This window comes from Palaemon carinicauda, chromosome 16, assembly GCF_036898095.1.
Source record: "Palaemon carinicauda isolate YSFRI2023 chromosome 16, ASM3689809v2, whole genome shotgun sequence".
In the NCBI taxonomy this organism is placed as follows: domain Eukaryota; kingdom Metazoa; phylum Arthropoda; class Malacostraca; order Decapoda; family Palaemonidae; genus Palaemon; species Palaemon carinicauda.
The window spans coordinates 129036433-129053139 of NC_090740.1; the positions used below are offsets into that span (position 1 = coordinate 129036433).

The 16707-nt window shown below is 41.0% G+C and overlaps 1 protein-coding gene across 1 annotated transcript in view; it reads right to left on the bottom strand.

Moving 5' to 3' along the window:
- Positions 1-2994: 2994 nt before the first annotated feature.
- LOC137655874 (xaa-Pro aminopeptidase 3-like) overlaps positions 2995-16707 on the bottom strand; it is a 59643-nt gene continuing 45930 nt past the window's right edge. The window contains exon 7 of the mRNA XM_068390082.1: positions 2995-3990. Within this exon, the coding sequence (XP_068246183.1) occupies positions 3821-3990 (170 nt within the window). The 3' untranslated portion in view covers positions 2995-3820. The remainder of the gene's footprint in view (positions 3991-16707) is intronic.

Sequence of the window (16707 nt, forward strand, 5' to 3'; positions counted from 1 at the left end):
ATGCAGAGCATGCTGTATGTAGAGCATGCTGTAAGGTAAGCAGAGCGTGTTGCATGGCGTTTAACATTTCTCAGAAATTCCATGACCAGTGCTAGAGTGCTTCATGCATGCTTGCATGGGGTTTTAATATCAACATAATATTTACCTTACATTCATAACTCATGATTCATTTTTGTTTTGAAGATATTTTGCCATATTTTGCGATATTGTTAAAAATATATTGCAAGGAATACATATATATTTTTATATAAGTAAGACAAATAACCTCCATTATCATAATGTTTGTGTAGGCATACATGTATATGATTACAAATGCAAGTTATGAAAGTAATGAGGTGTTATTATTGTCATTTGTTATTTCTCAAGTTGAGGAGAAAGTGGCAGATGCATGCGTTGAGGTGGCTGACTCATAGCATGAGGTTGCTGCCTCAAGGGTTGCGCTTGCTGAGTGGTTGGCGGATGCGCAGTAGCAAGTTCCTGAGGAACGAGTTGAGGTTCCTGAGGTGCGAGCTGTGAGCGATGAGGTAGTGGCTGCGCAGAACACAGTAATTGTCTCGCGAGTTGAGGTTCCTGAGGCGCAAGGCTAAGGTGTTGTGCTTGCCTTGAGGAGGGTTGAGCTCGCTGCAGCGAGAGCTGAGGAGACTGACTCATGGATGGGAGAGGTTGTTGTACCTCAAGAGAGTGTTGCCTCACTGGTGGAACTGCAAGTGGAAGCGGAGGAAGTAAGGTATAAGCTTCCTGTTCCCATTGCTGAGGTTGCCTTAAGGAAGGCGGAGGGAGCTGCACACCACTGGAAACAGTAAACTCAGAACGTGGTAAGGTATCCTGAGGAGCCTCAACATCGTACGCCTGGCAGGCAGTACTGCGGTCAGGCGGAGCGATCGCAGGAGGAGGTGTAACCTTCTCAGCCTGACACTCACGCATCAAGACCGCAAGTTGTGACTGCATGGACTGCAGTAGAGTCAACTTGGGGTCGGCAGACACTAAGGTCTGCTGAGGTAAAGCCTTAACAGCAGAGATCTGTTGTGGCAGAACCTTACTCCTCTTAGGCGGAGTGCAGTCACCTGAGACTGAGGAGAGTCAGAGCTAACCCAATGACTGCATCCGGGTTGTTGAACTCTAACTTCGTACGTCTGGCATAGGTCTGGACTTTACGTTTAAGAGGTCTTGAGACCTGAGACCAGCGTTTTCTCCCTGAAATTTCTTCTGCAGACGAGCAAAATAAGGGCTCAATCGTCTGCGGGTGGGAGTGACGGTCTCTTAAGACACGCCCGCAACCACCGAGGATACTTCTGTGCGCCGATCAAGGCCTGCCGAACCCTTTTGCCCTTCGACATTGCTTCTCCCCTGGGCTTGGGAGCTTGCAAGAGGTCCCGGACTGGGAGGACGACTGGCACGCACAGAAGTACCCTCACGCACAACACTGACACACTTTGCGCTAATCACTTATCACTTTGATTTTCTGTTTGCACTTATTTCACTGAACTCGAAACTTTAAGTGGTTTGTACCTGAAACACGCAATTCTATCCTTTCTCAAAAGTTAGTAATTGCGAAAACAGAATTACAATGTAACAGAAAAATCTAATGAAAGATAAATAATTCAGTGGCTGTAAAGAGACTAAACACTAGATCAAATAAACTACGTTTAAAATCTCTCACCGCATAAAGCTTGAGAACAAGAAAAACTCTAGAAACGTTTACCTTCTTCCCCTAAAGAGACTAGGGAGAAGAGCAAAAACGATAACAACGTTACTCGCTTGAACGAAACGTTTATCCTCCTCTTTCTCCCTCCGTCTCTATCTCTCTCTCTCTCTCTCTCTCTCTCTCTTGACTTAGAACCTGAGAGAAGAGCCCAATCATATATATCGTTAAAACATATTATTGTTAAAGGAAAATATTTCCCAAAATGAAAAGTTCCTTTGTAGAATTAAAACCATTAAGTTAAGAAAGAATGAACAAAACGCTAGACACGGTTACTCTTACTGCAACGTGACACCGTGAAAATTCTCTCTCTATCGTAACGATAGAGCGCAAGTTGAACGTTCTGAAACGTCAACAACTGCAGAGACAAAACAAAACGTTAGTTCAACTTTGAAAACAGTACGAGACTATCAAAGAAATTCTTTCAAAAACATTAAAATAGCATAATATGTTAACAGGTAAAACCGAAATGACGGGCTCAATGTTAATTAACTTCGGTACAAGAAAAGACCGCCTACCATTAGGAAAGGTCGAATAAATAAAAATTAATTTTAATAATTTTATAATAAAAGGAAGTTAATCGAAGAGGCCTATAAAAGGCGGAGAGATATAAAATAAATCTATAACTTTTGTTAAGCAAAATTAAGAAAGAGAGTCTATACTCTCTTAGACACCAACACTTCCGTCTAAGGGAAGGGTCGGCCATTTAAAGGTGAAAGAGAGTTCATACTCTCTTCGTCACCATAATAAAATTAATTCCAAAAGCTAACTAAGCTAATATAGAAGTTTCTAGTATAGCGAATAGCTGCAAATTTTAGAGAAATACTTCACCAAACCGTGAACAATACTCCAAAATCATAAGCGTATCCAAGAACGTCTTGCCGGAAGCACGACAGAGGAAAAAGTGAGGTGGCGTCAACAACAAGTACTGTAGTACCTGGCCACAGGTGGCGCTTGTGAGTACACCCCCTTCTAGTATAGTGATAGCTGGCGTATCCCTCCCGTAGAATTCTGTCGGGCAACGGAGTTGACAGCTACATGATTATCGGGTAAGTTTAATATTGAAAAATGTGTAATACTAAATACGTTATCTACTTTTACCTACATTCTCTTGCAGTATTTTTTTCTCAAAGCATTTTACCATAGATTTGTTTCCAACAAAAGTAGGTACAGTATTATATATAAAGAAGTTTTTCTCCTAAGAATTAGATTTACAGCAGTGATGTGTCAAAATGTTGCATTAATATAAGAAACTACAGCCTGATTGAAGGATGAACAATGAAAACAACAAATTACATCAATAGAGCAAATAGCTTTCTTTAATAAAAAAATATCAATCATCATTTTGCACACAAGGGAAGTCATTAAAACTGACATTAAAGAATACAGTATGCTGTATTGCATTGGTTTATGCTAAACAAAGAGAACGTAATTGTTATACTAGTCTTATATCTAAACATCTTCTGGTTCAATTTAGACTCTTCAGACAGAAGTTTCTGGGATAGCTATATACAGTTCTTACTTGGTTCAGTAGCCCAAGAAGTTCCTGATTCATAAAGGGTATGAAATACATAAATCCTCTCACTTGTATAATGAAAAACAAATGTTTGACACAATGATTATGAGTATGGAAGAAATGAAAATGATAAAAAGAAAAAATCTTAAGGTATTAGACTACAGCATAACTTTCCATATACAGCTTTGTGACAGATTTTGTACAGGAAAACAATGAATATGAAAGAAGTACAAAACATGATACGAAAAAATAGCCTCACTATGGTAGGAGACTCCGACTCCATAAATAAATGGAAAATTTTGTACAATAACACACTTCTACTTTCAGGTTTGAGGTCATAATTATATACACTACACGTAACTTTTCACCTTTACAAAAACATTTACATTATAGTATTTATGCATACAACATTAACAGCATTGAGAACAAATATGAAAATCAACAGAGCAGTCAGCTCTGCTGGAAATATATTTTGGAAAAACTTATGTTGAAACTATTTTTTTTTTTTTTCGTAAACCACTTAAAATTTACACTTCCATAAGAAACTAAACCAACAGCCAATCGTATGGACTAGGAAATCTGACTAACATTTATTCAATAATTCATTTGTAGTCAGCACCAACAATAGCTTCTATTTCATCGGGATGCTTAGGACAAGAGCTGCTCAGCACCTCGACACCACTCTCGGTTATCAGGACATCATCCTCTAGCCTTATCCCAATACCTAAGTATCGACCAGGTACGCTGGTATTCTTATCACTTATATATATACCTGAAAAATAAATAAATTTGCTATTAATTGGTTGCTCAAATTCACACCAAGTACAGTAACAGAAATGTTATGTAAACCATATTTGGTTTTAATGAGAATGTGAACCTGCTAGTAGCACTAGTTTTAACTACAAAACTCCAAACACATACCTTTCTATCTGTTTACATTACAAATATTATTTGTCTTGTTGGTGTTCTCCTCATTGTCCACAAGCTTATTTCTGAAGGCCAAATATCTAACTCTTTCTAGAATTCTTACAAAAACCTATAATTTATGTTCTGTTTTGAAGGTGGCTTTCTATTTGCTATAATATCGACACACTTTTAACTATCTTTCAAGAGCCATGAATCTTTTCCCTTTAATGCTATACTGTATTGTATAAAATTCCTCTCTCAATTTCTATAATTCTCCAACATCGCTATCTTTTATCAAATTACACTTTTCTGTATGATTTCATTCTTCAAACTCCTTATACCAAGGCATAAGCTTTAAGCATATAAATTCAAATGCCAAAGACATTCCAAATTACACTCACTATACTAAGGGATTCAATTACATTTACTGTAATGATGAAGTGGAACAAATTGCTTAAAATCTAATACTTACGGGTATATCCCATATGATTTTTATAAATATAAATTTAATAAAAGACTTTTTTTTCTTTTTCCTCTAACTATTCAAGCAAGATATCTTTCTGTCTTGGTCTTCTGACTTTTCTCTATATTTAACTTTGCAAACCAAATACCATTTTTAGGGCTTTTGGGGATTTTTAAGAGGCACTTATAAAACTTTTTAAAATCTTTCTTTCGGTGAAAAAAAATAATTTGGCATGTCAGCTCCTTTGCTGATTTTCTTAAGAGAAAAGATAAATTCAACTAAGTAGTCAGCATACTGTATCTTGACTCCCTATTTAGTCTACCAGCAGAAAATTGCTATTCAAAGTGTTGTTTCACTAGTGTGCAAAATACTTTGGGTAAGGAGGATGGCCACTTCTATCATAAAGTGATGGTTTTGTTAAAAAAAACTATTTGTTTTAAAATATTATATTGGTTTTAAAACATTTTACTTGTTTTAGAAATATAACCTCACTAACCTACAAATGTTTGACAGGCTGTTTAAGCATGAGGAATCTTTTTACAAAGCAGAAACTGACCATCAGGGACTTGGAAACACCAAACTATTGAACAAATAGTCATGAAATGGCCTAGTTCTTAGTAACTCCATGGGCTGTATTCGAGAAGGACGGATTCACATTTAGATAAAACCACTTGGTCTCCTTTTATACTGCAGAAATTCACTACCCTAACTAAACTGGTTGTGCGATGAGTTACCAAGATTAGGATGAGGAGTCATAGCCTAAAGTGATAATTAGGCTAATAAAATAAATAAACCCAATGAGAACAAGCCAAAGGGTTTATGACAGGTCCTTTAACAAAATACACAAAAGTATTAAGAAACCTCCATGGGACAAGCAACACTAATGATAGAATTATGTTCTATATTCATCTTAAAAGTCAGAGGAGTACATACAGTCTTTATGTCATGATTTATGTCTTTTAACAATTTGGATAAATTTTTATGACTCTAAAACAGAATAAGAATGTGTTTTGGATACCGGTACTTCCAATTCCAGTGACCTGATAGGTAGAAAATAAATTTCCTCCTTCTAAAACTTTGGTTTTCCTAAGATAAATTGTATTGGCCCTTACAGCATAAAAAAGAGGTCTTCCTTATTCTTAAACTCATCAGGAAAGGATGGAATAAAAATGAATGTGCCGAAAAAGGTAAAAATGTTGCATGTGGTTCAGCAATAAAACCTGGCATATTGGTCAAGCCAATACTTTGTATGAAGAGATCTGGCAACAGAGAGTATACATATCATACCTTAGAGAGTTATGGGGTTCATTGACTGGCCAGACAGTACTACATTTGATCTTTCTCTCTGGTTACAGGTCAGTTTCCCTTTACCTAATTATACACCGAATAGTCTGGCTTATTCTTTACATATTCTCGTCTGTGCTCATACACCTGACATCACTGAGATTACCAAAAAAAATTTCTTCTCTCAAGGGGTTAACTTCTTTGTCTACATCTTTTCCCACTTCTATGTGGGGTCAATGTTTCTGTTCAGCTTTCTCCATCTACCTCTGTCCCACACCTCATCACCGGTTAATCCTTTAGATTGAAGGTCATCCTTGATACAGTCCACCCACCTTCGCTTTGGTCTCCCTCTCCTTCTCGTTCCCTGTACCTCCATTTCCATGACTCTCCTCCCAATATAATGTTCATCTCTTCTCATGACATGACCATACCACCTCAGTCTACTTTCTTGGATCTTATCTAATAGTTTTCCAACTCCTGTGGTACCCCTAATTACCTCATTCCGTATCTTATCTCTTCTTGTCACTTCACTGTAAATGGTCAGTGGCCACTTTCCTCTTGGTAAGAGTAGAGGAGAGACTTTGGTTATGGTAAACAGCTCTTCTAGAAGGACAATCCAAAATCAAACTATTGTTCTCTAGTATTGGGTAGTGACATAGCCTCTGTACCATGGTCTTCCACTGTCTTGGATTAGAGTTCTCTTGCTTGAGGGTACACTCGGGCACAATATTCTATCTTATTTCTCCTCCTCTTGTTTTGTTAAATGTTTTTATAATTTATATAGGAAATATTTATTTCAATGTTGGTACTGTTCTTAACATATTCTATTTTTCTTTGTTTTCTTTCCCTCACTGGGTTACCTTCCCTGTTGGAGCCCCTGGACTTATAGTATAGCATATCCTGCTTTACCAACTAAGGTTGTAGCTGAGAAAGTAATAATAATAATAATAATTAGAGGAGCACACTCAAGAGGCCAGTAAGGTAAATTAAGAGGATATGAGTCCTTCAAGGACATCCTCTCTCAAAATCTTGTCCCATGCCAAAGCTCACTAGAAATGACTAGGTTGACGTCCCTACAATCGAGTACTGTACTTAGTACTTCCAAAAGAGCAGAATGATAACCCTTAATAGCTAACAGAGACAACAATCGTGAAATATAGTATCAAGAGCTTTCCTACTACACCAGTTACAGAAAATTATCCACTTGGACTAGTATAGTCTGGCTTTACACTAATCTGAAGCAGACTACTGTCGGCACAGTCACAGTTGAAGATGTAACTTGCTATTTTATGGATCTTAGGTAGCCTTGTTAGCGTTGCCACAACTTTACAGACAGGGATGAGACATTAAAAAAATTCCACATATTATACAGTCTCTGTACAGTCTCGATTGTAGGATAAATTAGAAATGCCTTAGTAATTTGATTCATTCTCAGGTAAACTGTTTGCTTTGCTGGTCTCTGGTACAACTTTTCCCAATTGATGACTAAAGCACAGAAACAGAACATAAGTAAATAAGTTGTTTCTGAAGTTCTCTAAAAGAGAATGCCATAATCAGTAAACTGTTAAGATACTGCAATTACCATTTGCCTCTACGGTAGACAAAAACAGCAACTAGAGCCATCATACTAGAGAACACCCGTTGGGCCACTGTAAGCCAAACACTAAGAGCTTTAAACTGAAAGACCCTTGGCAAAAGATCATAGTAAGTCACTCTATTGAATGAAGCAAAACACCAATGCCACCATTTCTCCTAATGGCATCAACTGCAGATAATGGTTTAGAGGACTGAAGTCAATGAAGGGTCTCCAACCTCCTGAGGTTACCAGTTATCTATACAGTATAGCTCCTTTTGGTATCATGGACTTCACCTCATTATCCAGAGCAAGAAAACACTGAATTTCTTGTGTTTAACACAAATTGAGGAGATTTTGAAAGCAAGGGAGCTTGTTTTCAGGAAGAGTAACTGATTTACTTGTTTTAAGGATTATATCTTCCACAGATCTGCTCCTATATTCAATAAAGTGTTCAAGCATTTCTAGAAAAAATCCCCACTATAAGCTGAGCTGAATACAGGTGACCCAGAACTAAATTTCCTGATACAAAAGTCATGAGAAGATTTCTAGAGGGTCCTCAACCTCTTCTGCCAGATAAATAGGACAAGTGTATAGTTTGTACGATAACAAGTAGGGAAGGAGTATTAGTAAGAGGCCTCCTGCCTGGTGTTGTAGGGGACTAGGCTCTTCTTCAGAACCATTTTCAGGACAGTAGGCTAAGTTCCCAAGGGTGTTCTATAGTACCCTTAAAAAACATACCTGGTATCTGTCACACTCAACATCACTTCCTGCCACTTTGCACCAAGTATTTTTCCTAGAAAACATCCTACTAAATTTACTTCTGCAGTGATTAAAATTGCTGTGTTTAAGCACTTTTATAATCATTATAGGATAAGCTGCAACTCCAGTGTGGGCAGTGGAGTCTCTAATACCAAATCATGCAATAAATAAAATTTAGGAAACTACGGATGGAAGGAATAAGGAGCTAATGACAGCTACACTTTCTACAATAAAATAAAAATTTATAAAATGGGCTAAAGATAGGAATGTTAAATTTGATGCAAAGTGATAAATTCTGAAAAAAGGAGGGCAATAAATGGATTGCAAGGAGAGAATTCATAAAAATGGGACAAAGAACACTTAATCTGACAAGTTTTTTCCAGAGTTACACTTTGGAAAAAATATGGGTCTTCCATACCATCGTTGTCGTCGGCATGTACTTATATTCAAATATAATTTTCAGTCTGAATAGAAGGTTGAATGGAGGAGAGGGTCATAGTAGGTTAATAATTGTTAGGATAGTGAGCCTTCTTATAGCTCGAGACCAATTTGTACCTTGAATAATCGAGGGCATTCATCACACTGAATCGTGGGAGGTGGTTGTGGTTGATTTGCTCTTTCTGCCTGTCGCTGTCGTTTAGCTAACAGGTTGGCTCTTCTATTCTCTTCAAAAAGATCCATGCCCACTTTAACTTTGCTTCTCCACTCATTTCTGTTGATTACTGAAGCTTTGAAGGTGTTGGGGTCCATGTTAGCTCCCTTGGGAGATTTTTGTAGTTGGTCTTTAAATCGATGCATAGGGCAATCACCTGTGTTTAACTCACCAAGGAGTATTTTCTTTGGTAGTCTTGTGTATTCCATGTGCATCACATGGCCAGACCATCTTAGGCAGCGTTTCATGATCATGGCCTCGATGCTGGTGACGTTGGCTCTTCCAAGGACTGCTGTATTGGATAGTCATTCCATTTGATTTTCATTATTGCTTTCAGTTTTTTCTGGTGGAATTGTTCCTGTTTTTTGTAGGTCCCTACTAAAAAGGGTCCAAGTTTCACATGCATATAACAGGATAGATAAGCAGTGAGGCCACCTAGTAACCTATTTTCAATCTCTTTGGAGGAGGAACTCTGGATGGAAAGGATGCTTCCCAGGTATGGGAAGTGTTCAATGCATTAAATGGTGATTCCATCCATGGTGATGTTACTTACTGGTGGATTTTCTTCTGGTCTTGGCTGAGTCAATATCTTAGTTTTGGCCTTGTTAACTGTTGGGCCAAAACATGTGTAGGCAGCAAGGAAATTATCCACCGATTCTTGGAGTTCTGCTTGGGTGTGGACTATGGCAGCGTTGTCATCTGCATACTGTAGATCAGTCACAATGGTGTTGGTGTTACGCTTGAATCTGAGTCTGACCACTTTGCAAATTCCTCCATCTAATCAGTATTTTATCTCAACTCCTGGGTTGTTGTGAGGTACCTCATATAGCATGGCAGCTAAGTATAAAGGGAAAAGGGTCGTCGGTGTCAATACACATCCTTGTTTTAGTCCACATGTGATTAGGAAGGGGGCTGACAGGTTGCTTTGGAAGACTATCTTAGCTGTCATCCCATCATGTAGGATTTTGATCATGTCAACAAAAGGCTCAGGATTCCGAAGCGACTGAGGACAGACCACATGGCTGTTACGCTGTCGTATGCTTTTTCGAGGTCATAGATAATTAGGAATATGGGTTTTTTTCTCTTCTTTTGATTTTTCCAGTACTATAGTTGGTGAGCACAAAAAATCATGTCCATGGTTCCACTAGATGGGTGGAAACCACACTGGGATTCTAGCAGGATTGATTCTGCTACATTTTGTAATCTATTTGGTAGGATCCTTGCCAAGACCTTCCCTGCAATTGATATCAAGGATATCCCTCTATAATTCCCACATTCTCTTCTATCTCCTTTTTTGAAGATGGGGTCAAAGAGTGCATCTTTCCAATAGCTGGGGGCCTGTCTTTCCTCCCATGCTTTTAGTATGAGAGTGAAGACACGTCTTCAGGACTAAACGCCCATGGGTCAGAAGTTCAGTGGGAATGCTATCCGGTCCCACCGCGGCCTTCCCTTGGCGCCTTTGCTTTAAAGCTGCATCAAATTCTTGAAATGTTGGTGGTAGGGACATCCATAATTTGGGTGTATGTTGCAGTACATTTCGGAGGAAATCTTGTTGGGCTGATGAGTTCCTGTTCAGGAGGGTGTTGAAATGTTCTACCCAACGGTTCTAGATCTCTTTATCTTTCGTGAGGATGGTGTTGTCTGCTACCAAGAGTGTTCCTTCAGCAGTGTGCTTTGGTCCGAAAATTTTCTTTGTGCCTGCAAAGAAGCTTTAAAGGCCCCTACTGTCGGCATAACCTTGTAGGTCTTGAGCCATTTGCTGCCACCATTCATTTTGTATTTCTCAAAGCCTGGCTTGACACTGTGACTTTGCTTGTGCACATTTAGGCTTCTTTGGGTGGAAATTAGGGCCTTAGTCGAGGGGTATTCGAGCATTCCATTTGGCGTTAATGAGGGTTTCAATATCTTCGGCGTTGTCGTCAAACCAGTCCTGGTGCTGTTTGCTCTGGTGGGCGATTATGGTTCTTGCAACTTCATTGATAGTATCTCATAAGTTAGTCCATTCGGAGTAGATTGAAGGTTCTCTAGCAACTAGGTTCTGCTGGATTGCTGCTTGGAAAGTTCAAGAGGTATCAGGATCTTTTAATTTACCAGTGTCGTATCTTCTTCCGGCTTTGTTTCATTGGATGTTAGTAGGTTTCCTTTTGATGGTTGGTTTTAATTTTGTGATGAACAGACAGTGGTCTGTCCAACAGTCACCAGCTCTAGGCATGCTTCTTGTGATCAAAACCCTATTTTTGTGTTGTTGTCTGACAATGGCATAATCTAAGATATGCCAGTGTTTTGATCTAGGATGTTTCCAGATGGTTTTAAATACATTCAAGAGTTTGAACTGCGTGTTTGTAATGAACAGTTCTTGTTCAGCACAAAGGCCAGGGAGGAGGAGGCCATTATAGCCTTGCCTCTCGATTATGTTGTGCCAGATTTCATTGTCTCGCCCCACTTTGGCGATAAAATCCTCTAAGGGAAGGAGACGGTCCCAAGCTGGAATTTGGGACATGGCAGTGTCAAGCTGTTGGTAGAAGGCACCTTTGACATGGTCTTCCGCATCTAGTCTGATGAACTGTTTTTTCACGAGTGGCAGTCTTTCATTAATCACATGTGGTGTCAGGTTATAGGCTTTCACTAATTGGGTCTTAACTGCAAAGCCAACACCCTGGGAACGGTGATCTTCCGGGTTTTTCCCTTTCCCAAAGAAAGTATACCCTGACCCAACTTTTGTGATTTGCCCTTCACCAGGTATTCTAGTCTTGCTGAGAGCAGCCACTTCGACGTTGAATCTGGAGAGTTCTCTTAAGACTAAGGCCGTTTGTCTTTCAGCGCCGTATGTGTCTTTGGCATCCATAAGGGTGCGCACATTCCACGTACCTACTTTGAGGTACGATTTTCTATAATCAATCCTTTTTTCATGAGTGCATATACGGTGCGTCATTGGGACTGGGATGGTGTGACCACTAATGTTTAGCCTACCTTTTATAGGGCATTCCCAAGTTGGGTTGAGCAGCGGTACTCCTGAATAGGCCTTCTTAGTCACAGGTGCAGGACCGAGTTTCTGTGTGGTCACAGTCATAGGGAAAGCAGCCATCAGACGCCTCCTGCCAGTGTGCAGGTCCAGGCTAAGAGTTTCCAGCTACACCAAGCTTACTCCCACCACCCTTGTCTCATGGCCACTGGTTTTATTAAGTAGGGTTGGGAGGAAAGGATGAGAAAGGAAATAAAGAGAACAGCAGTTAGACTGAAATGGCCGTTGGCATGACTTTGCCAGAGCAATGCCCACACAATCTGGCTCCACTCTGTGTGAGACGTGCAAGACTGTGGTGTGGAGTTACATCAATCTGCCGATAATCTAGTCCGCCAGATCTCCCCTTGCAGCCATACCGACTGGCATGGTTTTATTTTGGACTTTTCCTTCTGTTAGCCTTTACCTAAAGAGGCATACCCTACAAGGCAGCAGAGGGAGTCTCACTATACTATCAGTCACTCGGTAGCTTGTATGCATTCTGTAATAAACAGGGGGGACCATGGGTAGGTAGCATGCAAGTAGTTAGGAGGAGAGGCTGTAGGAAAGTTAAGACTAGCTTAGTCTAAGACACGTGCACCCAAATCACCCCAAAACATAGCATGTAATGTCTAGTGATAGTTAGCTGTAGGGATGAAAGGTATTGCTACTACAAAATAAAAAGATTATTTAATGTCTCATATGATAGTCAATTCCAAAAAAAGGTGTTAATACTACAAAGAAAAGTGGAAGTGTTGTGGAGTAAGAAAATGTTTCTACTCTCAATGATGCAGTCTGAAATCTAAAATTGTTGAAGGCGGATAAGTTTTCAACTGAAAGGCCTTTTTAAAGTTATCAATACAGTAATTACATATTGAGCACAAGGTTCAGTAAATTTTAGGTTTAATAACTTTAACATCGCAAAGACCTTGATAACGTAAAACTTGTAGAAACTAAATGTATACAATTGCCTTCCAGCCAAAGCTTTCTCCTTTGATCCTCTAATCTATGATTATCAATTGCACTAAAATGTGAGACATGTAAAGTATATCACAAAGGAATAAAATAAACACAGTTCCTTTGGAAGCCAATACATGAACAATGAGAAACGCCTCAGTAAATATCAACAAATCATATATAACATATGCTGAAAAGGTGAACACTTTTATCCAGGATATAAAAATGTTATTTTTATTAATAAAATAAATTTTTGAATATACTTACCCGATAATCATGTAGCTGTCAACTCCGTTGCCCGACAGAATTCTATGGAGGGATACGCCAGCTATCACAATACTAGAAGGGGGTGTATTTACCAGCGCCACCTGTGGCCAGGTACTCAAGTACTTCTTGTTGACACCTCCTCAATTATTCCTCGGTCCACTGGTTCTTTATGGGGAGGAAGGGAGGGTCGATTAAATCATGATTATCGGGTAAGTATATTCAAAAATTTATTTTATTAATAAAAATAACATTTTTCAATATTAAACTTACCCGATAATCATGTAGCTGATTCACACCCAGGGGGGTGGGTGAAAAACCAGTGTACAAGACTAAAGGATAGCTAAGTATCCCGTATTTCATATAATCAGTTATCCACAATAACAATGAAATAATAAGTACCTGGTAAGGAAGTCGACTTGAACCGATACTCTGCCTTTAATAAGATCGTCTTCCTTACTGAGCGCAGCGTTCCTCTTGGGAGGCTGAATCAACTCAAAGGTGCTAAAGTATACAGGGCTGCAACCCATACTAAAGGACCTCATCACAACCTTTAACCTTGGCGCTTCTCAAGAAAGAATTGACCACCCGCCAAATCAACAAGGATGTGGAAGGCTTCTTAGCCGACCGTACAACCCATAAAAAGTATTCAAGAGAAAGGTTAAAAAGTTATGGGATTATGGGAATGTAGTGGCTGAGCCCTCGCCTACTACTGCATTCGTTGCTACGAATGGACCCAGGGTGTAGCAGTACTCGTAAAGAGACTGGACATCTTTGAGATAGAATGATGCGAACACTGACTTGCTTCTCCAATAGGTTGCATCCATAACACTCTGCAGAGAACGGTTCTGTTTGAAGGCCACTGAAGTAGCCACAGCTCTCACTTCATGTGTCCTTACCTTCAGCAAAGCAAGGTCTTCTTCCTTCAGATGAGAATTTGCTTCTCTAATCAGAAGCCTGATGTAGTAAGAAACTGCGTTCTTAGACATTGGTAGAGAAGGCTTCTTGATAGCACACCATAAGGCTTCTGATTGTCCTCGTAATGGTTTTGACCTTCTTAGATAGTACTTAAGAGCTCTAACTGGGCAAAGTACTCTCTCCAGTTCGTTCCCCACCATGTTGGACAGGCTTGGGATCTCGAACGACTTAGGCCAAGGACGGGAAGGAAGCTCGTTTTTAGCCAAAAAACTGAGCTGCAAGGAACATGTAGCCGTTTCAGATGTGAAACCTATGTTCCTGCTGAAGGCGTGGATCTCACTTACTCTTTTACCTGTTGCTAAGCACACGAGGACAAGAGTTTTTAATGTGAGGTCCTTAAAAGAGGCTGATTGGAGCGGTTCAAATCCTGATGACATTAGGAACCTTAGGACCACGTCTAGATTCCAGCCTGGAGTGGACAACCGACGTTCCTTTGAGGTCTCAAAAGACCTAAGGAGGTCCTGTAGATCTTTGTTGGAGGAAAGATCCAAGCCTCTGTGGCGGAAAACCGCTGCCAACATACTTCTGTAACCCTTGATCGTAGGAGCTGATAGGGATCTTACGTTCCTTAGATGTAACAGGAAGTCAGCAATCTGGGTTACAGTGGTACTGGTTGAGGAAACTGCATTGGCCTTGCACCAGCTTCGGAAGACTTCCCATTAAGACTGATAGACTCTGAGAGTGGATGTCGTCCTTGCTCTGGCAATCGCTCTGGCTGCCTCCTTCGAAAAGTCTCTAGCTCTTGAGAGTCTTTCGATAGTCTGAAGGCAGTCAGACGAAGAGCGTGGAGGTTTGGGTGTACCTTCTTTACGTAAGGTTGACGCAGAAGGTCCACTCTTAGAGGAAGAGTCCTGGGAACGTCGACCAGCCATTGCAGTACCTCGGTGAACCATTCTCTCGCGGGCCAGAGGGGAGCAACCAACGTCAGCCGTGTCCCTTTGTGAGAGGCGAACTTCTGAAGTACCCTGTTGACAATCTTGAACGGCGGGAATGCATACAGGTCGAGATGGGACCAATCCAGCAGAAAGGCATCCACGCGAACTGCTGCTGGGTCTGGAATCGGAGAACAATACAAGAGGAGCCTCTTGGTCATCGAGGTAGCGAATAGATCTATGGTTGGCTGACCCCACAGGGCCCAAAGTCTGCTGCAAACATTCTTGTGAAGGGTCCACTCTGTGGGGAAGACCTGACCCTTCCGGCTGAGGCGATCTGCCATGACATTCATATCGCCCTGAATGAGCCTCGTTACCAGCGTGAGCTTTCGATCTTTTGACCAAATGAGGAGGTCCCTTGCGATCTCGAACAACTTCCTCGAATGAGTCCCTCCCTGCTTGGAGATGTAAGCCAAGGCTGTGGTGTAGTCGGAGTTCACCTCCACCACCTTGTTAAGCTGGAGGGACTTGAAGTTTATCAAGGCCAGATGAACTGCCAACAACTCCTTGCAATAGATGTGAAGTGTCCTTTGCTCCTGATTCCATGTTCCCGAGCATTCCTGTCCGTCCAGTGTCGCACCCCAGCCCGTGTCCGATGCGTCCGAGAAGAGACGGTGGTCGGGGGTCTGAACAGCCAATGGTAGACCTTCCTTGAGAAGAATGCTGTCCTTCCACCACGTTAGAGTAGACCTCATCTCTTCGGAAACAGGAACTGAGCCCGTCTCTAGCGTCATGTCCTTTATCCAGTGAGCAGCTAGATGATACTGAAGGGGGCGGAGGTGGAGTCTCCCTAACTCGATGAACAGGGCCAGCGATGAAAGTGTCCCTGTTAGACTCATCCGCTGCCTGACTAAGCATCGGTTCCTTCTCAGCATGCTCTGGATGCATTCTAGGGCTTGGAAGATCCTTGGGGCCGACGGACAAGTCCGAAAAGCTCTACTCTGAAGATCCATACCCAAGGAGACAATGGTCTGGGATGGAACGAGCTGAGACTCCTCAAAATTGACCAGGAGGCCCAGTTCCTTGGTCAGATCCATAGTCCATTTGAAAATCTCCAGACAGCGACGACTTGTGGGAGCTCTTAAAAGCCAGTCGTCTGACGGAGCCGGACACAAGATCATGATACTGCTGCACAGTCTGTAAACTGTCAATCATGGGCAAGCGAGGAAGTACAGTGACAACCCGAATCTGTCTAGACTGTCTGGGTCGTACAGACAACTCCTTAACGGGTTGCTGAGGTTGCCGCACTGCGTCACAACAAGTCACTTCTGTTGGTTGTTGAACGTCTTCCCGTGACACATTGACTCCGTAAACAAAAAATCCTCTAACAAGGACTAAGCTTGGACTGCATGTCATGCAACACAGCTCAAGGTCTATGGGAGCAGGTGTGGTAACAGACGGGATTAGCGGCTGAAGTGGAACCATTACCTTCCCTGTAAGCATGTTATGCTTAAATAAAAGTCCATAAGAGGTTATGCAGCTAAAGGCTCCCTCCAAATGCTAGAGTCCTCAAGGGAATATCAGAAGGAGGGAGAAAAGAACTTTCTCATCTACAGGGACCTTATCCTAGAAAAGCTAAGTTCTCTGAGTGAGGGTTCACTGGTGCAAAAGCAGCAGACTAGAAGGCAACGTTATGAAACTGCTTGACAGTCTAGTGAGTTGGCAACAACCCAAGATGTGTTGAGAAGTATGCGGTAAGGTATGCAGAGCATGATGTAAG